The sequence below is a fragment of the Nomascus leucogenys genome, chromosome 17, assembly GCF_006542625.1.
Source record: "Nomascus leucogenys isolate Asia chromosome 17, Asia_NLE_v1, whole genome shotgun sequence".
In the NCBI taxonomy this organism is placed as follows: domain Eukaryota; kingdom Metazoa; phylum Chordata; class Mammalia; order Primates; family Hylobatidae; genus Nomascus; species Nomascus leucogenys.
Genome location: NC_044397.1, coordinates 34010340 through 34031548, shown reverse-complemented (window position 1 = coordinate 34031548; position 21209 = coordinate 34010340). Strand labels below are relative to the sequence as shown.

Genomic DNA, 21209 nt, shown 5'->3' with positions numbered 1-21209 from the left:
TCTTTGTTTTGGCAATCCATCCTTTGGCTTCTGTGCTCGAGCCGTTTTTACCCAGCTGGGTACAGTGCCACGTTCAGGCACATGCACCCGGCAAGATTCAGGGCACATACCTACCTGGGGCCCTGGGGCATGACATCTGTCAGGTGGCACCGAGCAGGGTACGGGGATGGACCCCAGATGCCAAAGCCTGCCCCCTCCCCTCCTTTAGCCAAGTCAGGATCTTAGGCCTCAGCAGGCAGGCACCCTTCCAGGCCACAGTAGGCTGAAGCAGCACCAGGATCCTGGCCTGGCCTGTAGGTGTCCTCTGGTGGTTATAATTCTGTAACTCAAGGGGAGAAGGGGAATAGCACTGGCACTGGATGTCGCCAAGGCCCATATTTTCCTGAGAGAAGCCACAAAAGGTGTGCAAATGCCCTTCAGTGCAGGACCTGGTGACATGACATCAACTCCAAGACAGAACCTCAGTTTACAGCACAGGAAAAAAATATCTTGCCAACATTGTAATGACAAAATAAATTCCCATGAAGTTCCACAACCAGGCCGGGCACGGTGGCTCACGCCTATAATCCCAGCACTTTGGGAGGTGAGGTGGGTGGATCATCTGAGGTCAGGAGTTCAAGACCAGCCTGGCCAACATGGAGAAACCCCGTCTCTACTAAAAATACAAAAATTAACCGGGCTTGGTGGCGCGTGCCTGTAATCCCAGCTACTTGGGAGGCTGAGGCAGGAGAATCGCTTGATCCCAGGAAGGCAGAGGTTGCAGTGAGCTGAGATCACACAACTGCACTCCAGCCTGGGTGACAAGAGCAAAACTCCATCTCAAAACAAAAGTTCCACAACCAGCCTGGAATGTGTAGCCCCTTTGTCCAGGAATTTGACTAGTCAATCAGTGACACCTGGTACTGGCAGTTTTGGGAGTGGCAGCCCAGGATGGACAGCAGTGGGGAGGGAACCATTTGGCATAAGGCCATTGGGCTTCAGGATCAATTATGTTGGCAAGCAGTAAAAACAAGCTATCTACCTATGGCCGTGCAAACACCAACCTCTCCCTGGAGTCCCAGCTACTTGGGAGGCTGAGGCAGAAGGATTACTCCCATGAGTTCTAGTGCAGCCTGGATACCTTAGCAAGACCCCAAGAAAATAACAACAAAAAACCTCTCCTTCCACATAGGCAAGCATGTCCATAATTACTTTTTTTTTTTTTTACACAGTTGCATTTTATTACCTCCACATTTTGAAGCAGTTCATGACCAGCATAGTGCTTTGGGGGCTTTTTTTTTTTTTTTTCCAATAAATGAAAGCATTTCTTTAAGAAAAAGGCACGTATTCCTTGAATAGGTAAGAAAAGTTCCCCATCTGTCCCCTCCCTTTTTGAGGGAGCAGCCCCTATGGGGACTCATATTGGTACCCCAGAAACATTCAGCAAAGCAACCATTAGCCTCCCTGACCCCTCTCCCCACCTCCCCAGCAGCTAGGATGAAGGCAACATATTCCTCACAGGTCATTTGATCTTGAGGTCCTTCAAGGCCGACTCCAAGCTCTGCAGGGAGGCAGAACGGACAGGCTGGTTCTCAGCTGTCCTGCAGGCACCCCACTCCCAGGGACCTGATCACCCGTCTCAGCCCCAGCACAGCAGAGAACCTGCAGTTTTGGAGTCTGTCAACTGGGTTTGAATCCCGCCCCTGAAGACTTCAGGGTGCCCCAGTGAGCAACAAGGTCCAGATGTCAAGGGGCCAACCCCACCCCTCATCCCTATGCAGTGCCATCTCTGCAGGAGTGAAGGATAGGGGTCATCTCCCGGGAGTGGGGATGGGGGGAAAGGGTTGACCTGGAGGGTATGGTGGGAAGCCAGGAGGGGCAAGCCTCACCTTCACATCCCAGATACTCATGCCGCCATCCATGCCAGTGGTGCAGAACTGCGAGCACTTGGCCTTGCCCCCGCTGAGCACCGAGATTTGGCTGCAGAGTTAGAGGAGCTTATGAATCCAACATGTGCTGGCACTGGGCTCAGGCCCACCCTGTCCACCAGGCGCTCCCAGACTTCTTGGGAAGCGGGCTTTAGTGAGAAGTACCGAGAGGGGGTGTAGTGGGCTTAGAAGTCAGTTCTGCCTTGGGGATGAGCAGTGGCATGTGAGGTGCAGGCAAATGGGACAGGACACTCAAGTCCTGGGAGGCAGGAAAGACTCGTGTCTCTGCGGAGTGTACACAGTGCCAGCAGTGCAGCTGGACAGGACAAAAGAGATGGGGGTGGGGGCAGCCAGGGACTAAGCTGACAGCGGGCAAAGGTGTTTCATCTGAGGAAGCCATCGGATCTGGCGGCCACCTCTGTAAAACAGAGGTTTTACAGGCCGAAGGGCTTGGCCAGTCTTGCCATACAGCTCCCGCTCCCTCTGATTCGCCGCGGGGTGGACACGTGTGGCTAGCAGCTTTTGGGCTTTGGGGAGCCTCTTTTCCCCATCCCACCCTAGATCCATATAAGGCTGCAGAGAGACCCTCAGCTCCGCCCCCACCTCGTTAAGTGCTAGCAATAGACCCGCCCCAGCTGTGACCCCGCCCAGGAAGCCCCTGGTCACTGCCTGGCCACCGCACAGAACGGCAGGGGCCAGCCCTACGACAGTCCCCACTTAGCTAAGTCATGGAAATGCAGAGCGAGGCTAGCTGCTCAGCCCCATCTGATGCTATTTTTATGCAACCTAAAGAGGTCGACCCCGTCTTATGTCGGTCGCACCGTGTCCCTCCCGGGCTCCACTAGCACCTGAGCTGCTAGGGTGAGATCAAGACGGGTCCCGCCCACAACTAACGATGTTATTCCGCAGCGAGTCGAAGCCACTCCCTACCCTGGGCCCGCTACGCCCCCTCGGCCGGCCTCCGCCCCACGCGGTTTTAGTGCAGCGTCGAGGCCCCGCCCACAAATCGGCCCCGTCCCCTCGTCCGACCCCGTTCCGGCGCAGCGAGTTGAGGGCACGCCTACCCTCCCTCCGGACCCCCAGTCCTCAAGGTCCCAGCACAACGCCCCAGCAGGAAGAGTCCAGGCCCCTTCCTCACCCGACGCTGTTTCTGGGCGAGTCGAGGCCCCGCCCAACCGCCGGCCCCGCCCCCGCTCTCACCTGACACTGTTCTTGTGCAGCGAGTCCAAGCCCGCGCCCGCAGCCGTGCCACCCTCGGAGCTTGCCTTCTTGTCCAGGTTCTGGAAGCGCTCGCGGGCCGTCAAGCCACGCTGCGAGCTCTGCTTGGGAACGTCCAGCCGCCCGCCGAAGCTCAGCATCCCGGCGGCGGCGTCATATGTGAACAGCACCGGGAAGCAATCGTGGCCCTGCGCGGAGGGCGGGGGCCATTGGAGCGCCGCCGAGGGGAAACCGAGGCCGGAGGGGAGGACAGGCGGGCGTCTGGCGGCCCGGGAGGCAGATGCCAGCTCAAGGACACAGACGGGCCACAGCGAGGGAGGCCCGAATCGCAGGTGTATCAAAACCGGGGGCGATGCTGGGGGCTGCCACCTCCCCCAGCAACGCCAGCGTTGGGACTCCCTGGGAGCTCAGGCGCCTTCTGTCCTGCCCAGCCAGTTACACCTGCTCTAGGGGAGACCCCTGCAGCTGGTTGCTTTTCTAGGCAAAAAGCGAGCCTGACCTGGCCCTGGCACCCCCATTATGTTTGCAGAGGGGTGAAAAGGGACTTGACAGATGTGGGCAGAGGGGAGGGAGAGCAGTGCCCTTCCCGGACACCTGGAGGAAATGCACACCCCGAACTCCCGCCTTTTGCATTAGGCGTGGCCTTGCCATTGCACCTGCCAATAAAATGTGGGCAGAAATGTTAAGACCCAGGGCATGATTCCACAGGTTCCGGGTCCCTCGTGGCATCTGGGACAGCATGCTGGGGACAGCCTCCATCAGAGCCCCTCACAACACCCACACTGGACATAAAATGTGAGCAAGAAGTAAATATCTTTTTTCTGTTTTTTCAATTTTTGAGATGGAGTCTCGGTGGCTCACCCTTGGCTCACTGCAACTTCTGCCTCTGTGTTCAAGCAGTTCTCCTGCCTCAGCCTCCCGAGCAGCTGGGACCATGGGCGCCCACCAGCACACCCGGCTAATTTTTGTATTTTTAGTAGAGATGGGGTTTAGAGATGGGGTTTTGCCATGTTGGCCAGGTTGGTCTTGAACTCCTGACCTCAAGTGATCTGCCCTCCTTGGCCTCCCAAATTGCTGGGATTACAGGCGTGAGCCACCGGGCCTGGCTCTTTTTTTTTTTTTTTTTTTGAGATGGATTCTCTGTCACCCAGGCTGAAGTGCAGAGGTACGACCATAGCTCACTTCAGAAGCCTCGACCTCCCATGCTCAAGTTATCCTCCTGCCTCAGCCTCCCAAGTAACTGGGATTATGAGATTACAGGTGCACCACCACACCCAGCTAATTTCTTAACTTTTTGTAGAGACAAGGGTCTCACTATGTTGCCCGGGCTGGTCTCAAACTCCTGGTCTCAAGTGATACTTCCACCTCAGCCTCGCAAAGTGCTGGGATTTTAAGCGTGAGCCACACCGCACCTGGCCAGATCTTTACTCTGTTAAGCAACTGCAGCCAGGGACTTTCGGTTACTGCAGCATAACCCAACCTGTTCTGCCCAATTCTGGTACATGAGAGAATGCAAGGAAGAAAAAAAAGGAGGGAGGCAGGAGAAAGGAGGGAAGAGATGAGAGCTGCTGGGCTCTCTTGGAGGCCTGCTGTGACCACACCCCCTCTCTCCCCTCCCTATTCCTCACCGCTGCCACCAGGCTGTTGTCTGTGATGAAGGTCAGCGCCAGCAGTGGTAGCGTTTCAGAGGCCAGAGTCGCGACGCTGAGGGGAGAGATCTGTGAGTCACGGTGTCCCGCTCCTCTGCACTCACCTCCTCCCCCGGGGATGGCCTCGACTCACGCCATCTTCTTGTCGGCATCAGCCAGGCACACGGTGCTGTCGTGGCTCACCCAGGCCACACGGCTCCCACTGGCTGAGAAGCAGACGCCATGTACCCAGCCGCAGCTACTGCTGGATTCAAACATCAGCTCCCCAAAGGGCATCTTGGAGCCCCACGGAGTGGGTGCTGGCCGCTCCTCCACCTCCTTGATGTAGGCTGAAAAGATCCTACCGGGATAGGCAAAATAGAGGTAAAGTAGCCAGGCATGGTGGTGCGCACCTGTACTCTCAGCTACTCAGGAGGCTGAGGCGGGAGGATTGCTTGAACCCAGGAGGTCAAGGCGGCAGTGAGCTGTGATTGCGCTACTGTGCTCCAGTTTGGGCAACTGAGTGAGACTGTCTCAAAATTAAAAAAAAAAAAAAAAAAAATTAAAGGGTTAACAGGTGCCTGGGCGTGGTGGCTGAAGCTTGTAATCGCAGCACTTTGGGAGGCTGAGGCAGATGCATCACTTGAGGTGAGGGGTTCGAGACCAGCCTGGTCAACATGGTGAAACCCCATCTCTACATTTAAAAATACAAAAATTAGCCGGGCATGGTGGCATGTGCCTGTAGTTCCAGCTACTCAGGAGGCTGAGGCAGGAGAATCGCTTGAACTCAGGAGGCGGAGGCTGCAGTGAGTTGAGATCGCACCACTGTACTCCAGCCTGGATGAAAGAGCGAGACTCTGTCTCTTGGAAAAAAAAAAAAAAAAAAAAATCCCATCTAGCTGGGTGTGGTAGTCTTGCTTGGGAGGCTGAGAAGCAAGAGGATCGCTTGAGTTCAGCATTTGGAGGCTGCAGTGAGCTATGATTGCACCACTGCATTCCAGCCTGGGCAACAGAGCAAGCCCCTATCTCAAAAAAAATAAAAGAGGTGGGCAGAGGCACATCCAGCTGAGACATGAAGGGTTCCCCAGGTCATCCACTGGTAGCAGTTCTGGAGTGGGTCTAGAAGCTGGGGTGTAGAGCTTTCAGGTGCGGCTCCCCCACCACTCTCCAATCCCCGCTATGATGTCAGCAGTCAGTTGACGTCAGCCCCGCCCTCCCCCATGGTGCCCTGTCTCACCGGCACTTGAAGTCACAGGAGCCGGCAGCCAGCAGCACATTGTTGGGGTGCCAGTCCAGGCTGAGGACGGTGGAGCGGATGGGCTTCTTGATGTGCTTGCAAACCCACCTGGGCATGGTGGTCAGGCAGACAGGGAGAGAGGGACAGGCAGGTGGGACTCACGGACCTCAGCACCAGGGACTCCAGGCTCCCACTGCTCCCTGCAGCCCACCAAAGACCCAGGAGAGAGGCGACTGGGCATTCCCAGCCCACAAGGCTGTCAGGGCCCTGGGGCGGCAGGGATGCGCTGTGTCACTTCTGGAGTGGGAACTCTGTGCCCTCTATCCTTTAGGCCACACAGTCACCCTCAGAGCAGGCTCAGCAAAGTGATGCCACCACCACAGGTCACACAGCTGCTAACTGGCCATGGTGGGATTCAAATTTGGGTCTCTCATATGCTCCTGCCTGGCCTCTGCCCTCAGCCATGCAGGGGAGAAGATTAAAAACTAAGACATCGACTGGCCACCATGGCTCACACCTGTAGTCTCAGCACTTTGGGAGGCTGAGGTGGGAAGATTGCTTGAGGCCAGGAGTTCAAGACCAGCCTGGACAATGTGACAAGACCCTATCTCTACAAAATAAATAAATAAATGATTTGGGCCTGTAGTCCCAGCTACTCAGGTGGCTGAAGTGGTAGGATCACTTGAGCTCAGGAGGCTGAGGCTGCAGTGAGCTATGATCACAACACTGCACTCCAGCCTGAGCAACAGAGCAAAACCTTGTCTCAAAAATATATATATGGGGGGGGGGGGGTGGGAGGCGGTAGGGACAGCATTAGGAGATATACCTAATGCTAAATGACAAGTTAATGGGTGCAGCAAAACAACATGGCACATGGATACATATGTAACAAACCTGCACATTGTGCACATGCACCCTAAAACCTAAAGTATAATAATAATTAAAAAAAAAAAAAAAAAATATATATATATATATGGCCGGGCGCAGTGGTTCACGCCTGTAATCCCAGCACTTTGGGAGGCCAAGGCAGGCGGACCACCTGAGGTCGGGAGTTTAAGACCAGCCTGACCAACATGGAGAAACCCCATCTCTACTAAAAAATACAAAATTAGCCGGGCATGGTGGAGCGTGCCTGTAGTCCCAGCTACTCAGCAGGCTGAGGCAGGAGAATTTCTTGAACCTGGGAGGCAGAGGTTGCGGTAAGCTGAGATTGTGCCACTGCACTCCAGCCTGGACGACAGAGCAAGACTCTGTCTCAAAAACAAAAACAAAAACAAAAAAAATTGGCCGGGCACGGTGGCTCACGCCTGTAATCCCAGCACTTTGGGAGGCTGAGGCAGGCGGATCACGAGGTCAGGAGTTCAAGACCAACCTGGCCAAGATGGTGAAACCCTGTCTCTACTAAAAATATAAAAATTAGCCGGGCATGGTAGCAGGTGCCTGCAATCCCAGCTACTTGGGAGGCTGAGGCAGAGAACTGCTTGAACCTGGCAGGCAGAGGCTGCAGTGAGCCAAGATCGTGCCACTGCACTCCAGCCTGGGTGACAGAGTGAGACTCCGTCTGAAAAAAAAAAGGAACAAGATGTGGCTGTGAGCTTGTGAGTGGTGCCTTGAGAAAGTGACTGCTGCGGGGCCTTTGCTAATCTGTAAAGTGGGGACAGTGACCGAAGCCCAGTCCATGGAGCTGCAGGGAAGTCAGGACTAATGTGTGTGCAGGGCTTAGTGAGGTGCCCCCAGATGTGTTTCTGGTGTGGTGGATGTCGTTGGCAGTAAGAACATCCGGGCACTGCAGAGAGGTCCTTGCCTCATGGATGAGGCCCAGAGAGGAGAGGACAGACTTCCCCAGGGTCATGGGAACAGGGGTCCTGACATCCCATTTGGTGCTTCCTGGGGACACTCTAGTCCTGCCCCTGGTCCCTACCAGCTCACTCCGGCCCCGCCCAGGTACCAACCAGTCATTCTCCTGCTCGAAATAACAGATGGAGATTACACGTGAACCGCTGCCCACAGCAAACTTGTTCTCGTTGGGGGCCCAGCGCACGCAGCGGGCGGCCCGGTTGATCCGCAGGATGACCAGCGTGGGCTTCCACGTGCGGCCCTTCAGCGTCCACACGTAGGCATTGCGGTCTGTCCCGCAGGTCACAATACGGTTACTCTCGGGGGCCCAGTCGATGCCTGTCGGGGGATAGAGGGGACAGAGGAGGCTGATGACACTCAGGCAGAGGTGGCTCTATGGTGGCCACATAGGAGAGGCTGAAAGACCACCATCCAGGTGGAAGCTGTATCTGCCCAGTAGGCACTTTTTTTTTTTTTGAAATGGAGTCTCGCTCTGTCACCCAGGCTGGAATGCAGTGGCATGATCTCGGCTCACTGCAACCTCTGCCTCCCAGGTTCAAGCAATCCTCGTGACTCAGCCTCCTGAGTAGCTGGGACTACAGGCGTGTACCACCAATCTTTTTTTTTTTTTTTTTTTTTTTTGAGATGGAGTCTCGCTCAGCCGCCCAGGCTGGAGTGCAGTGGCGCAATCTCAGCTCACTGCAAGCTCCACCTCCCGGGTTCATGCCATTCTCCTGCCTCAGCCTCCCAAGTAGCTGGGATTACAGGCACCCGCCATCATGCCTGGCTAATTTTTGTATTTTAGTAGAGACAGGGTTTCACCATGTTGGCCAGGCTGGTCTTGAACTCCTGACCTCAGGTGACCCCCCTGCCTCGGCCTCCCAAAGTGCTGGGATTACAGGCGCGAGCCACTGCACCTGGCCTCTTTCTTTCTTTCTTTGTTTTTATTGAGACACAGTCTCGCTCTGTCGTCCAGGCTGGAGTGCAGTGGTGCAATCTCAGCTCACTTCAACCTCTGCCTCCTGGGTTCAAGCGATTCTTCTGCCTCAGCCTCCAGAGTATCTGGGACTACAGGTGCGTGTCACCACACCTGGCTAATTTTTGTATTTTTCAACATTTCGTCATGTTGGCCAGGATGGTCTCGAACTCCTGACCTCAAGCGATCCACTCGCCTTGGCCTCCCAAATTGCTGGGATTACAGGCATAAGCCACCACACCCAGGCCAGCAAGCACTTTTTACTGAGATCCAGTGCTTATTTAGAGTGACACCAAGGGGCACTTCTAGAACTTATGAGGGAGTGTCAGAGCCCTCCATATACTATCAGCAAACATGCTGGAGGGCAAAGCCAAGAGGCAGAAAAGATGGGTTCTTGGTCATGTGGAGCTGCTGGATCAAGCCTCTCCTGAAGCCCTCAACCCTCTGAGTTTTTTGGTAACATGAGCCAACACAGTCCCCTTAAAATTGAAGCCAGTTTGAATCAGGGTTTCACAGTGAGTGGGTAGATGTTCCACAATGAGTGGCCATGCCCTGCCTTGCACCTCCCCCCGCCAACCCCACCACCTCCTTTCAGGAGGGTGGTCCCAGCCACCCTGACATACCTGTCACCTGCCCGTTGTGCTCCTTGAGCTCGTGCACCTTGGTCCATTTGGCACCGCTCTTTTCGTAGATGTGCACCTCATGGTTGTTGGGGCAGATGGCGATCTCTGAAGGGGAGATGGAGGGAGATTGAGGGGCCCTCTCCATGACTGCCCTCTGCCAGGACACACTACACAGTGCACCCAGGCAGCAACACCTCATCCTTCATGACTCAGGCTCTCCTCTTCTGCCTTGGAGGGGCCCCCTGAAGTCCTTCAGGCCCTGCCAGGCCACCCTCTCTTCTCTTGGAACTGGCTGTCCTTTACTTGCAGCAGTGACCCCTGGGACCTCTCCCCACCCTATCGTTCTGGCCAGCCAGGAACCCTTCGCTGCTCCTGCTGACACCTCAGGGCCCCTGCACCTGCCAGCCCCTCCCCAGCTGGGGCACAGTTCCCTCCCTCTCCTCCTCTGGGTCTCTGTGTAAATGTCAAAATGTCATCTCCTCTGAAAGGCTTTTTCCTGGCCACTTTTTCTTTCTTTCTTTCTTTGTCTTTTTTTTTTTTGAGACAGAGTCTCGCTTTGTCGCCCAGGCTGGAGTGCAGTGGTGCAATCTCGGCTTACTGCAACCTCCGCCTCCTGGGTTCAAGCGATTCTCATGCCTCAGCCTCTCAAGTAGCTGGGATTACAGGTGTCCGCCACCACGCACAGCTAATTTTTGTATTTTTAGTAGAGACAGGGTTTCATCATGTTGCCCAGGCTGGTCTGGAACTCCTGATCTCAAGTGATCCACCCACCTCAAAGTGTTGGGATTACAGGCGTGAGCCACCGCACCTGGCCCATTCCCTCCTTAAACTTTAACCCAGGAGGCCCTTGGTCAGCTGGAAGACCCAGGGGTGAGGCCAGGGGACAGCCGCATGGAGCCCATAGTCCAGGGGCCTGGCTGCTCCAGCGTCCCCATGTGTGCTCTGGCTGGTCCCCATCCCAGGAGGTGGAAGCAGCCACCCACCGGCCCCCAGCAGGCACTCACGGGTGCGGTCCTTGTTCCAGGCGTGGCAGCTGATGGGCTCCACCAGGAAGCTGTGGTAGGCCATGGTGGCTTGGCTCCTGTGCCCGAGAGAGGAAGAGAGAATCCATGTCAGCCCCGACCTTGCCCCTGACTTCACCTGGATACCAGGCCCCAGATGATCCTCACGGGCCTCACACCAGGGAGGCCCCTCAGTCTAGAGGGGCAGCAGTTTGCAGAGACAAGCAGCAGGGGCCAGCCCTGGCTCCTAACTGGCCTGACATGTTTCCTCTCCTGGGGCCTCAGTTTCCCCCCTTATAAAAGGGTAGTTTTCACAGGATGTCTCTGAGGCTCCAGGGACAGGGTGGAGGAAAGGGTACTACAGGGGAGATGCTCCCTGGGGTGGGGTGGGGTGCTAGGACTCCAAGCCGGACAGGCCCCTCACTTGTCATCTGTGCCTCAGTTTCCTCATAGGATGGACCCCCCTCCCCACAACTTCCCCTGCCCCGTTAAGGATGGGATGAAAATGAAGTCATCCAGGCCAGGCCCAGTGGCTCATGCCTTTAATCCCAACACTTTGGGAGATCGAGGCAGGCAGATCACTTGCGGCCAGGAGTTCAAGACCAGCCTGGCCAACATGGTGAAACTCCGTCTTTACTAAAACTATAAAAAATTAGTCGGGTGTGGTGGCAGGCGCCAGTAGTCCCAGCCTGAGGCAGGAGAATGGCGTGAACTTGGAAGGCAGGGCTTGCAGTAAGCCGAGACCGCGCCACTGCACTCCAGCCTGGGCAACAGAGCAAGACTCCGTCTCAAAAAAAAAAAAAAAAAAATTAGCCAGGCGTGGTGGCGCCTACCTGTAATCCCCACTACTCAGGAGGCTGGGTGACAGAGCAAGACTCATCTCAGAAAAAAAAAAAATGAAGTAATCTCATAAACCACCTAGAAAGGTATCCAGCACATGGCAGGTTGGCCCTGCCGTGCCCAGAGCCCTGGTCTTCCCCCACACTGCTCAGATGGGGAGAGGGGAGGTGGCCGGTCTGCAGGAGCTCATGGGTGAGGCAAAGGCAGATATTTAACAGATATATCCCATTCTCCATCCAGACACCCACTGGCTGCACCCAGGGCTGGGAGGAGGCACAGGGCTAGGCGAGGCCTGGGTGATGGCTCTTGGGGAGGCCCCAGGGTGACTCAGCCTTGGGGAACTGAAGGAGGGAGATTTTTTGTTTTTCTTGAGACAGGGTCTCTTTCTGTCGCCCAGGATGGAGTGCAGTGGTGTGATCATGGCTCACTGCAGCCATGAACTCCTGGGATTACAAGCATGTGCCACTGTGCCCAACTAATTTTTAATTTGTTTGTTGGAGAGGGGGGTCTCACAATGTTGTCCAGGCTGGTCGCAAGCTCCTAGGCTCAAGAGATCTTCCCTCCTCACCTGCCAAGTATTTGGGATGACAGGTGTGAGCCACTACACTAGGCCAGAACGAGGGAGATGTTTGACTGCAGCCCCCTAGACTAGCCCCAGCACTGAAGGGGAACCCTGGCAGAGGGCAGCGACTCATCCTCCCGTCAGCCCAGCTCAGCCCCTGACAGCCTGTCCCCAGCCTCCTCCACCTGCTGCTGAGTGTCAAAGGAGCCCAGCAGGCCTGAGTGGGGTGAGATCACGGTCTCAGCCCAGTTCCTCAAACCCATCTCTCCCCGCCTCTGTGACTCAGTTTCCCAGCATCACAGGGACCTGGGAGTGGAGGAGCCCAGTGGCACTGCTTGCCCAGCCACGTGCCCCGGGACACATCACCTGTCTTCTTTTAACCTCAGTTTCCTCATCTGTAAAATGGGAACAGGAATCCTGCCTCCCAGCAGAGATGCTGAGAGCTGGAAGCAGATGACACACTGCACCTGGCCTCCATGAGGAGGAACCACGAGGTGGTTACTCTTAGCCTGTGATGGACGTGATATACCAGTCCTGATGCGCCCTTTGAGGAGCAGGCCTCCCCAGCTGACCAGAGGCCGATCCTGGGGCACACAGGCATGCACCTGCCTCGGGCTTCCGTGCTGGCTGTCCCCTAGGCCTGTGACACTCTTCCCCCAGATACTGGCACGCACGGCTCTCGCTCTGGTGCTGCCACTCAAGTCTGTGCTCAAATGTCAACTTTTGGGGAGTCCTTCCCTGACCCCTCTGTTGGAAACTGCAGCACCTCCCATGGTCCAGCACTTTCTAATTCCCTATTTCCGATTAAATTTGCTCGGCAGTCACCATCAGACATGCACTCACCGATCTGGCCCACTGCCTTCCTCCCCTGCTGGAATAGAACCAGCTTGGCAGAGACACATTTTTTTTCTATCTTGTTCTCGTTTCTATTTCCACTGCTTAAATGCTTAGCACATAGTAGGTGCTCAAGAAATATCCGCTGAACAAATTTTTCATTGCCATTAGTGACCAACAGAGTACGTTCTCAGAAACATGTATGTGTGTGTATATTTAAGAGAGGGTCTCGCTCTGTTGCCCAGGCTGGGGTGCAGTGGTGTGATCACAGCTCACTGCAGTCTCGACCTCCCAGGCTCAAGTGATCCTCCTGCCTCTGCCTCCCAAGTAGCTGGAACTACAGGCTCACGCCACCCTACCCAGCCCTCAAAAATATTATCATTAAATAGGTTAGGAATGAGGCCAGGCATGGTGGCTCATGCCTGTAATCCCAGCACTTTGGGAGGCCAAGGCGGGCGGATCACCTAAGGGTCAGGAGTTCAAGACCAGCCTGGCCAACATGGTGAAAGCCTGTCTCTACTGAAAATACAAAAATTAGCTGGGCATGGTGGCACATGCCTGTAGTCCCAGCTACTCGGGAGACTGAAGCAGGAGAATCTGTTGAACCTCAGAGGTGGAGGTCGCAGTGAGCCGAGATCACACCACTGCACTTCAGCCTGGGCAACAGAGCAAGACTCTGTCTCAAAAAAAAAAAAAAAAAAAAAAAAGGTTAGGAATGAATGTGTGTGAAAAAATAACTTAAAAATAATAAATAAATAAATACTTTTATTAAATAGGGCCAGGTGCAGTGGCTCATGCCTGTAACCCCAGTACTTTGGGAGGCCTAGGCAGGAGGATTGCTTCAGGCCAGAAGTTCAAGACCAGTATGGGCAATACAGTGAGACCCTATCTCTACAAAAAATTAAAATAAAAAAATTTGCAGGTGTGGTGGTGCATGTCTGTATTCTCAAGTACTCAGGAAGCTGAGGCAGGAGGATTGCTTAGCCTAGGAGTTTGAGGCTGCAGTGAGCTATGATTGTACCACTGTGTGACAGAGTCAGACCCTGTCTCTAAAATAAAATGTATTAACTAGTACCACCCAGCACTTTCTGGGTACTCCCTCCTTGCCAGCTCTAGAAAAAAAATGTATCTTTTTTTTTTTTTTTTTTTTTTTTTTTTGAGATGAAGTCTCACTGTTGCCCAGGCTGGAGTGCAATGTCGCAGTCTTGGCTCACTCCAACCTCTGCCTCCTGAGTAGCTGGGATTACTACAGGCGTGCACCACCATGCCTAATTTTTATATTTTTAGTAGAGACGGGGGTTTCACCATGTTGGCCAGGCGGGTCTCGAACTCCTGACCTCAAGTGATCCACCCACCTTGGCCTCCCAAAGTGCTGGGATTACAGGCGTCAGCCACCATGCCCGGCCAGGTGCTGTGTATACGTTCTTGCCTTCAACACTCCCACCAGCCCTGGACCTTCAAGGAGGCCTGGCTGTACTTGGGGAGGGATGCCAGGCTCCAGGTCAGCTCCAGATGACAGATGTGGGGGCTGAGGCCACCTGCCCAGAGTCACCAGTGACAGACATTAGATAACGTGGCTACCTCCCTCACCAGACTGGCAGTTTTGTGTTGGGTCCCAGGGCCTGGGCTGGGAGCCACCCAGGACTGGGAACTCCAAATGCCCCAGGAGGCCGGTGGCTGCCCCATCACTGCCCTGCCCAGGGGCCGGCCCACCCTGCACTGCATCTGGGCCCAGGCACAAGGGAAGGGCAGAACGACCTTTGCCTGGGGCGGCAGTTTAGCCCCTCAGGGCTCAGTGACCAGCCTGCCCAAGGTCGCAACACAAAGCCCCCTGCGCTCACTGCCTGGAAGGCCCTGTCCACCTCCTGCTCACTCCAGATCCAAACTGCTTGCTTTCACTTGTAGCAGGATGTCCTGGAATATTCCCGGGGCAGCATAGGACACACACACATGTACACACGTGTACATGCATGGGGCAGGGACCTCATGTTTCCTCCATGCTTAGAACAGGACCCCGGTGGGTCCCCAGTCAGCATTTGCTGAGCAAGTAGACACACGCAACGCAGGGTCAGGCCACACACACAAACACACTTTGCATGTTCAGCCTTGCACACACACATGCACACTGCACCCCCCACACACTTTAAGCACATTTAGCCTTGCACACATGACCATACTGCCCACATGCACATGCGTGTTCAGCCTCACACACAAGCACACTGCATCCCTGCACACATGTATGTTCAGCCTTGCACACACACAAGTGCACTGTGTCCACAAGCACACTTTGCACGTGTGGGCAGCCTTACCCAGAACAAGCACCGGGCACCCACTGGGGCTGCCTCTGCAGCCTCTCTCTCCTTATAAGGCCTCTTTGTGTAAGGCGAGGGCCCCGGAAGCACCACCTCGGCGCCCTCAGCCATGTCAGCAGGACTGATGGGGGTTTCCCTGAGCGCTTCCTGTGTTCCTGGGCTGGGGCATCACCGCCTACATCTGATGCCAACACTGTGCAGAGAGAAGCTCAAGGCCTGTGACTGATTCACAGTGCTCATCTGTACCCCCACAACCCCCATGGTCCAAGGTCACCAGCAGGGCAGGGGCAGGGTTAAGGCCAGAAGCCCGCTTTCAAACTCCACCCAGGCTCTGGTTGGCCCCAGGACTCCAGCTGAGGCCAACTTTTCCCTCCCTTTCAGCCGCAGGAGGCCCAGATGGAAGGAACCTCCGGGGATGAGGGTGGGAGAGCCCAGACTCAGAACCCTGGGTTGATGCACAGGCTCTGACGTCCCAGCATCATTGGTCACACGCTTGCGGTGTGCCCAGCCACATCTCTGCCCTGGCTGTGAAGATGGAGTGGCTGGCTCTGCTGAAGACAGCAACCCCCATATGTGCCAGTGGGCGTGGGCAAGGGCAACCGAGAGGACTTGAAGAGTCCTGACCACTGTTTCTAGGACCCAGACATACTCAAGGGGCAGAGGAGGGGCTGGAAAAGATGGCCACTGTGGTACACTAGTGACTGGCAGAGGAGGGAGGCTCAGACCACACCTATCAGCCAATCACACTTTAGCATGAATTAGCAGAAATACTTCCTAGTCTGAACAAACCCCTTAAATGGGGCAAGGGAGAAGTGTTAAGGGGGCGAGAGAGAGGAAGATTCATTTCCCTTTTTCCATAACTTCTGCAAAGCAGCTGAAACCCAGAGCGCCTCTGCGATAACTCCCCAACCCCCACATCTTACCAATGAGGAAGTGGGACAGCAAAAAGGGAGTAGCTTCTCTCAGGCAATGCTGCCACGGGGCTCCAGTCCCCTGCCTCAGGGATTCTAGCCGGGGACACTCGACTTCATCATCCCCAGGAAAACCTCTTACCTACCAAACCTGTGTGAGCCAGCGTGTGCCCACCACCACCCCACCGCCTGCCAATTACCCTGCTATGGATGTCTCAGGAGAAAAATACGAGGGCTGCTTCCCCCACGAGTGTTGACAGCATAAGGTGTCAGTGATGGCTCCTGGGGGAGGGATCCAGGACACCAGCCCACTACCACTGTGGCCCTGTGAGCCAGCACTGTGGGCCTGTTTGATGTTGAGGAACAAGAGAGAGGAGGGGATAGCCGGGCACAGTGGCTCACGCCTGTAATCTCAGCACTTTCAGAGGCCAAGGCGGGTGGATCACTTGAGGTCAGGAATTCGAGACCATCCTGGCCAACATGGCAAAACCCCATCTCTACTAAAAAAAAAAAAAAAAATTAGCCAGGCATGGTGGTGCCAGGCAAAGAAAGCCTCAGGCTGCCCGGCGGTGGCGGCGGGGTGGTGGTGGTGGGGGGCACTCTAAAGTCCTGGGCCTGGATACTCTCTTCCTTACTGTGCTGGGTTTACATTCTAGCTCTCTTCATACTGGCTGGGTGCCCTCAGCCCATATTTCCCTCCCATCTTTATCCAGATGAGGCTGGGGCTAGACCAGGCACAGGCTGCGGGACCTTTCTTGCCTGGCTTCCCTAGGTTTCCCTGAATCCAGAGGTTTGGCTGTATCTGAAGCTAAACCAAGCAGGAGCTGCCTGGAGGAAAGATCTCAGCATTACAGGCGCTCCGGGAAGTCCCCACCCAGCTCAAGACAGTTCTTGGATAGAGCAGCCAGCAGGCTAATTTGCACCATGCTAAGCAGTTACTCAACTTCCTATGCTGGGTCGGAGCCCTTGCTACCCCTATCCTTCCCTCTCCAGCTCTGCTCTTTAAGTCTTACCAACCACACAAAGTGAAGTCAAGAAACACACATGAAAACAATCGTAAGGTACCATTAAAGCACCGGTTAGTCATCCAAACAAAACGAAAAACAAAAACACATAAAATTCAATGCTGGCAGAGCTGTGGAGAAATTGTCATTTGTTGCTAATTGGTTTAATTCTTCTGAAGGGCACTCAATTCAACAAGTGGGTGGGAACAAATATTAATAGAACAGAATAACGCTAACAGGAACTTGAAAATTAGCATTCTTTGGTCACTTACACCCATTTGGTCCTAAGAAAACAGCAACACATTTTTATTTCTTTCTTTTTCATTTTTCTTTTTTATTTTTGAGATGGAGTCTCACTGTGTTGCTCAGGCTGGAGTGCAGTGGCGCAATCTCGGCTCACTGCAACCTCCGCCTCCCGGGTTCAAGCAATTCTCCTGTCTCAGCCTTCCAAGTAGGTGGAAATACAGGTGCCCACCACCACGCCTGGCTAATGTTTGTTTTTGTTTTTAGTAGAGATGGCGTTTCACCATGTTGGACAGGCTGGTCTCGAACTCTTGATCTTGTGATCCACCCGCCTTGGCCTCCCAAAGTGCTGGGATTACAGGTGTGAGCCACTGCGCCTGGCCCTATTTTTCTTTTTTAAAAGCAAACATAGGTTGGGTGCCATGGCTCACGCCTGTAATCCCAGAATTTTGGGAGGCCAAGGCAGGTGGATCGCTTGAGTCCAGGAGTTCTGAACCAGCCTGGGCAACATGGCAAAACTCTGTGTCTATAAAAACTAGCAACAACAACAACAAAAAAATTAGTGGGATGTGATGCTGTACGCCTAGTCCTGGCTATCTGAGGGGCTGAGGCTGGAGGATTGCCTGAGCTGGGAAGGTGGAGGTTGCAGTGAGCCGAGATCTTGTCACTGCACTCCAGCCTGGGTGACAGAGTGAAACCTCATCTAAAAAATAAAGCAAACATTTATAATAGCCCTCTTTATAATGGTGACAGTGTGGAAAAACCCAGGTGACAATATGTAAAGAATAAATTGTGACATTAACATGTTGAGATGCTATGTAATTATTAATACTAGAAAAGACCTATCAATGGGCGGGCGCGGTGGCTCACACCTGTAATCCCAGCACTTTGGGAGGCGGAGGCAGGTGGATCACATGAGGTCAGGAGTTCGAGACCAGCCTGCCGAACACGGTAAAACCCTGTCTCTACTAAAAATACAAAAATTATCTGGGTGTGGTGGTGGGCACCTGTAATCCCAGCTGCTTGGGAGGCCGAGGCAAGAGAATCACTTGAACTCGAGAGGCAGAGGTTGCAGTGAGCTGAGATTGTGTCACTGCACTCCAGCCTGGGCGACAGAGTGAAACTCTGCCATGTCAAAAAAAAAAAAAAGGCCGGGCGCAGTAGCTCACGCCTGTAATCCTAGCACTTTGGGAAGCCGAGGCGGACGGATAACCTGAAGTCAGCAGTTCGAGACCAGCCTGGCCAACATGGTGAAACCACGTCTCTACTAAAAATATAAAAATTAGCCGGGCATAGTGGCACGTGCATATAATCCCAGCTACCTGGGAGGCTGAGGCAGGAGAATCATTGGAACCCGGGAGGCAGATGCTGCAGTGAGTCAAGGTGGTGTCACCACACTCCAGCATGGGCAACAGAACAAGACACTGTCTCAAAAAACAAAAAAAAAAAGGAAAAGAAAACACTTATAAGGCAGGCGTGGAGGCTCATGCCTGTAACCCCAGCACTTCAGGAGGCCAAGGCAGGAGGATCACTTAAGGCCAGGAGTTTGAGGCCAGCCTGGACAACACAGCAAAACCCTACCTCTACTAAACATTTAAAAGTAATCCCAGCTACTCAGGAGGATCCCTTGAGCCCAGGAGTTTGAGGCTAAAGTGAGTTATGATCAAGCCATGGCACAGCAGCCTGGGCAACACAGTGAGACCCAGACTCCAGAAAAAAAAGAATAAGACCTATCAATGGATTATATACAGACATATGGAAGAAACAAACTTTATTGGCATCTGTCAGGGCGATTTTACCCAGAGCTTTCACCATTCTCTCTTTTACCCCCTGAAGCAAGCCTGAGACATTTTTTGTTTGCTTTTTTTTTTTGGTGACAGAGTCTCGCTTTGTCGCCCCAGGCTGGAGTGCAATGACATGATCTCGGCTCACCGCAACCTCCGCCTCCCAGGTTCTAGCGATTTTCCTGCCTCAGCCTCCTGAGTAGCTGGGATTACAGGTGCCCGCCACCACACCTGGCTAATTTTGTATTTTTAGTAGTGACGGGGTTTCACCATGTTGGTCAGACTGGTCTCAAACTCCCAACCTCAGGTAATCCGCCTGCCTCGGCCTCCCAAAGTGCTGGAATTACAAGCGTGAGCCACCGCGCCCAGCCTGTTTGCTTTTTACCTTCAGTTTGTACAGGAGGAAACCCAGGCTCAGACAAAAGCAACGATTTGCTCAAAGTCACTCGGCTCCTACTAAATAAATGACGCAGCTTGGGACTCTGACCCCAAATCTTGGAGGCCAGGAAGTTAGGTTCACCTGGGGGAACACTATGATCAAGGTGAGCAACAAATGCACGTTTATACTGTCAGCGCCTGACACACCTGCCAAGTGTCTTGCAGTATTGCATTTCAGCCTCACAATCCTTAAGGTTCCCATTTTCCAGATAAGGAAAGTTGAGGCTGGCAGGGGTTGGGTGGCTTACCAGTCACTGGCCAGTGAAGGGAGAAGCTGGCACTCCTACCTATGTCCCTAAGATTTTATTTATTTATTTAGAGATGGAGTCTGGCTCTGTTGCCCAGGCTGGAGTGCAGTGGTTCAGTTTTGGCTCACTGCCAAGGCAGGTTCAAGCAATTCTCCTGCCTCATACTCCCAAGTAGCTGGGATTACGGGCATGTTACGTGGTGTTTTGTTTTGTTTGTTTGTTTTTCTGAGACAGAGGCTTGCTCTGTTGTCCAGGCTGGAGTGCAGTGGCGCCATCTCGGCTCACCGCAACCTGTGCCTCCCAGGTTCAAGCGATTCTCCTGCCTCAGCCTCCTGAGTAGCTGGGATTACAGGTGTGTGCCACCATGCCTGGGTAATTTTTGTATTTTTAGTAAAAAAGGGGTTTCACCATGTTGGTCAGGCTGGTCTCGAACTCCTGACCTCAAGTGATCCGTCCACCTCGACTCCCAAAGTGTTGGGATTACAGGCATGAGCCACAGCGCCTGGCTACATTTTACTTATTTATTTTAATAGAGAAAGGGTCTCACAATGCTGTCCGTGCTGACCTCCAACTCCTGGCCTCAAGCGATCCTCCAGCCTGGGCCTCTCAAAATGCTGGGATTCTATGTGTAAGCCACCGCGCCCGGCCGGGATGGGTGGTGGTAGCCTCCGGGCTGCACTGGCAGAGGAGGCAGGGGGAGGTCTGACTCCCCAGGGCTTGCGCTCGGGATCCCTTCACTGCCCGAAGGTGCAGCCCGGCCCCGCCCCGCCCTAGGCGGCCTGGCTGCTTTCCCTGCGCCTCCGGAAAGGGAGGGGCTGCTCTGATCTGCCTTGGCCGCGGAGCCCCGCAGCTGAGGGGTGCGTTCTGGGACCCCGCCGGCCAGGCCCGCCCCGTACGGGACCCCTCGGACCTGGCCCGGGGGAGGCGGGTGGGAGCAGCCGGAGAGGCCAGGACGGCAGGGGCGGGGCGGCGGGGAACGCCAGCTCATTTCCCGGCGGCTGCAACCCGGAAGGCTCCGGGGATGGAGGGGAAGTGACTGGGCGTGGGGCCCCGCCGACCCGAAGTAACGGGGCGACACCGATCCACCGCGGGGCAAGGCCGGGGAGCAGGGGCTGAAGGCACGAGGCGGACGCTTGGGGCCGGGGGCTAGGTACGCCCCGAGGGCGCCCGGTGCGCTGGGAGCCCGCGTTTCCACAGCCTGGCCCTGCGGCCACCCCCGCGCCCCCCCAATCCCAGGGCTCCCTCTCCTTTCCGCGAGCCCCTAGTCCCCGCGCCCCCTCCTCTCCGTGAGCCCCCACTCATCCCCGTGCACCTATTGGGCGGCGCCCCACATCTATGCGTCCTCCTCACTTCCAGGCGCCCCCGGCCCCCTCCTTGCACCCCCTCTCGTCCCTCCCGTCCCGCTCACTCCCAGGCGGCGCCCCACATCCACGCGTCCCCCCAACTCCGGGTGGCTCCCCTGACCCCCACCTCCGGGCGCCCCCGCGGCCCTCACCTCCGGCGCCCCGGCCGCGGACTCTGGGCAGTCGACGCGCCGAACCGGCTCTGGGCTCCGCGCCGGAGCAGCAGCCACTTCCTCGTGGGCGGGGGGCGGGGCCTCCCGACCT

General features: G+C 55.0%; 1 protein-coding gene across 1 annotated transcript; it reads right to left on the bottom strand.

Moving 5' to 3' along the window:
• Positions 1 to 1191: 1191 nt before the first annotated feature.
• On the bottom strand, positions 1192 to 21209 carry ARPC1B (actin related protein 2/3 complex subunit 1B). Its single transcript, XM_030796925.1, has 10 exons — positions 21098 to 21209; positions 10430 to 10506; positions 9426 to 9530; positions 7943 to 8165; positions 5991 to 6098; positions 4908 to 5114; positions 4754 to 4829; positions 3108 to 3313; positions 1869 to 1959; positions 1192 to 1540 (listed from the first exon to the last, which is right to left on the bottom strand). Exons 2-10 carry the CDS (start codon positions 10491 to 10493, stop codon positions 1502 to 1504), a joined length of 1119 nt encoding a protein of 372 aa, XP_030652785.1. The 5' UTR covers positions 10494 to 10506; positions 21098 to 21209; the 3' UTR covers positions 1192 to 1501.